The 2,980-nt window shown below is 41.9% G+C and overlaps 1 protein-coding gene across 1 annotated transcript in view; it reads left to right on the top strand.

The window, feature by feature from the left end:
* Positions 1-98: 98 nt before the first annotated feature.
* The window catches only part of LOC100639326 (uncharacterized), a gene marked incomplete at its 5' end in the record, with an annotated part of 4,675 nt that continues 1,793 nt past the window's right edge, over positions 99-2,980 (top strand). The window contains one exon of the mRNA XM_020001791.1: positions 99-2,940. Within this exon, the coding sequence (XP_019857350.1) occupies positions 99-2,940 (2,842 nt within the window). The remainder of the gene's footprint in view (positions 2,941-2,980) is intronic.

Genomic DNA, 2,980 nt, shown 5'->3' with positions numbered 1-2,980 from the left:
GGAGTCTAGTTGCATGGACCTCATTTTGGGATTCCTTCAAATCGGCCATTCATGATAACCCCAGCTTGGCAACCATTGATAAATTTTCTTATTTGCAGTCTTTATTGGAAGGGAAAGCCAAGGAAACTATTGCAGGCCTTGCCCTTACTGATGTCAACTATTCTACGGCGATTGACTTATTGGAGAAGAGGTTTGGCAGCAAGGAGAGGATTACTGCAGCTCATATGGACGTACTGATGAGCCTTGATGCAGTTTCTTCTGATCATCATATTTTCGAGCTTCGTCGCCTGTATGACAAGACTGAGTCTACAATTAGGAGTCTATCTGCATTGGGAGTACCTGTGGACTCTTATGGAGCATTGCTGGCTCCTGTGTTCATGAAGAAACTTCCATCTGAGCTCAGACTTGCGATTGCCCGAAAGGTTCCAGCAGATGATTGGAACATGACAAGGATACTGGAGGTGCTATTAGCAGAGGTAGAAGCTAGAGAGAGGGCCTCCCTGCCTAAGACTAAACAGAGTGGTTTTACACCAAAGCGTGGAAGGGATTTTCCCACTACTGCCACTTTTACTGGAGGTAGCCAGAGTGGTTGCTGCTTTTGCCAGCAAGAGGACCACACACCTGCCCAGTGTACTAAGGTCACTGGAGTTGATGAGAGAAAGCGAATAATTAGAGAGCAGGGCAGATGCTTTGTTTGCCTCCGCCCAGGTCACATTAGTAAGCATTGTCGCTCTTCAATGAGCTGTGCTACTTGTAGAGGGAGACATCACTCTAGTGTATGTATGAGGAACTCAAAGCCTAAATCAGGCCAGAGGCCTCCTACTGTTAGAGATAGTGCTTCCCCACATTTGTCTAAGGGGCTTAATCCAGAGACCCCTCCATTTGAAGGATCAAATACGGGTGCCACATTCTATACTAGTTCTAGAGAGTCTACTCTCTTGCAAGTGGCACGCGTCTTTGCCTTCAATCTAAATGAGCCTGGTAATAGAATGTCTTTATATATCCTATTGGACAGTGGGAGCCAGTGCTCATATATTACTCGAAGTGCATGCCAGAGGTTGGGATTGCCATCTCTGGGCACTAAATCAGTTTCTATAATGACCTTTGGGTCTAGAAAGGAGTGTCGTACTGAATGCCATGTTGTAAAACTGGGTCTTGAGCTTAAAAATAATGCTCATATGGAGCTTAAGCTGCTCACAGTTAGCCACATTTGTGAGCCTTTGACGTATGAAGCCATAGATTTGAATAAGTATCCTCATCTGAATAATTTGGACTTTTCTATTCCATTGGATCATTGCCAGCAGATAAAGCCAGACATCTTAATTGGATCTGACCAGTATTGGTCTCTACTTACAGGTGAGATAATGAAGAGTAACAATGGGCCTGTTGCTCTAAACTCATGCTTTGGCTGGATTTTATCTGGTACTGCTGCTGTGAAACAGTCTAGTGCACGGAGTGCTACTATGGTCACCCATGTTTTAAGGGTTGATGGTGTCCATGAAGACATGAGCCTAGAACATAGATTACGTTCATTTTGGGAGCTAGAATCTTTAGGAATTTTGGAAGATGAGAATTTAGTGCAAACTCAATTTGGTGATCATGTGAAGTTTGCTAATGGTAAGTATGTTGTTTCCCTGCCTTGGAAAGACTCTTGCATTTCTCTTGCTGATAACTATCAGCTTTGTTTACGTCGATTGAGTGGTTTGTTTAAGCGCCTGAAGAGCTCTCCTGAGTTATTGAAGAAATATGATGATATCATTAGAGAGCAACTAGCCTTGGGAATTATTGTCCCTGTTGAGAACTCTGAAGAATGCAGTGTGGCTCGTATACACTATTTACCGCATCATTGTGTGTTGAGACAGGATAAGTCTACTACAAAATTAAGAATTGTATACGATGCCTCTGCTAAGACTAACGGTCCATCATTGAATAATTGCCTCCATATAGGACCTTCATTGCATCAAAAGGTTTTTGATATTCTTTTGAGATTTAGGATGTGGCCTATTGCTATTGTGGCTGATATAGAGAAAGCCTTTCTTATGATTCAGGTGGCAGATGTAGATCAGGATGTTTTGCGTTTTCTGTGGTACAAAGATGTTTTTTGTGAGAATCTTGAGCTTCAAATTTATAAGTTCACACGTGTTGTGTTTGGTGTAGCTCCAAGCCCATACCTTCTCAATGCCACCATTGCTCAGCACTTAAGCACCTTTGAGTCGAGGTATCCAGATCTAATTCAGAAGATTAAAAACTCTATTTATGTGGATGATGTCATAACTGGTGTTGATAATGTTTCTGAAGCATTTTCTCTTTATAAAGATTCAAAAGATATATTTGCTAAAGGAGGATTTAATTTAAGAAAGTTTTTAAGCAATAATGCAGAAGTACAGAGTCTAATTGACTCAGCAGAGCAAGGTATTGTTTTTGAAGGAGATGAGCATGAGACTTATGCTCAGAGTACTTTAGGGAGAGTTAACTCTGCTCTGGGAAGTGAGCAGAAAGTTCTGGGTGTCCTGTGGGATCCTATTGCTGATGAGATCATCATTGATCTTACTCTTATTTTTCATGAAGCAAAGAGACTTGAGCCCACTAAGCGTAAGCTAGTCAGTGTGATTAGTAAGATATATGATCCTATGGGGCTCATCTCTCCTGTTATAGTCAATTTTAAGATGCTTTTTCAAGGCTTGTGTAATCATAAGATTGGATGGGATGATTCTTTGCCTGAGCCACTATTGCTTAAGTGGAAGCAACTCCTTACAGGCCTTGAAGCCCAGCCATTGAGACTGGCACGTTACTGCACTACTAGTAATTTAAGTAGTAAACCCAGATTGATAGGGTTCTGTGATGCTTCATTGAAGGCCTATGCAGCTGTAGTATATTTGGAGAATTGTGATAAAGAGCTTGTGCTATTGGCCTCAAAGACTAGAGTCTCTCCTTTGAAGAGTCAGACTGTTCCCAGACTGGAACTCTTGGGAGCTGTCCT

Source organism: Amphimedon queenslandica, unplaced genomic scaffold (genome assembly GCF_000090795.2).
Source record: "Amphimedon queenslandica unplaced genomic scaffold, v1.1 AMPQUscaffold_13028, whole genome shotgun sequence".
Taxonomy (NCBI): domain Eukaryota; kingdom Metazoa; phylum Porifera; class Demospongiae; order Haplosclerida; family Niphatidae; genus Amphimedon; species Amphimedon queenslandica.
This window is presented reverse-complemented; position numbering and strand designations above follow the sequence as displayed.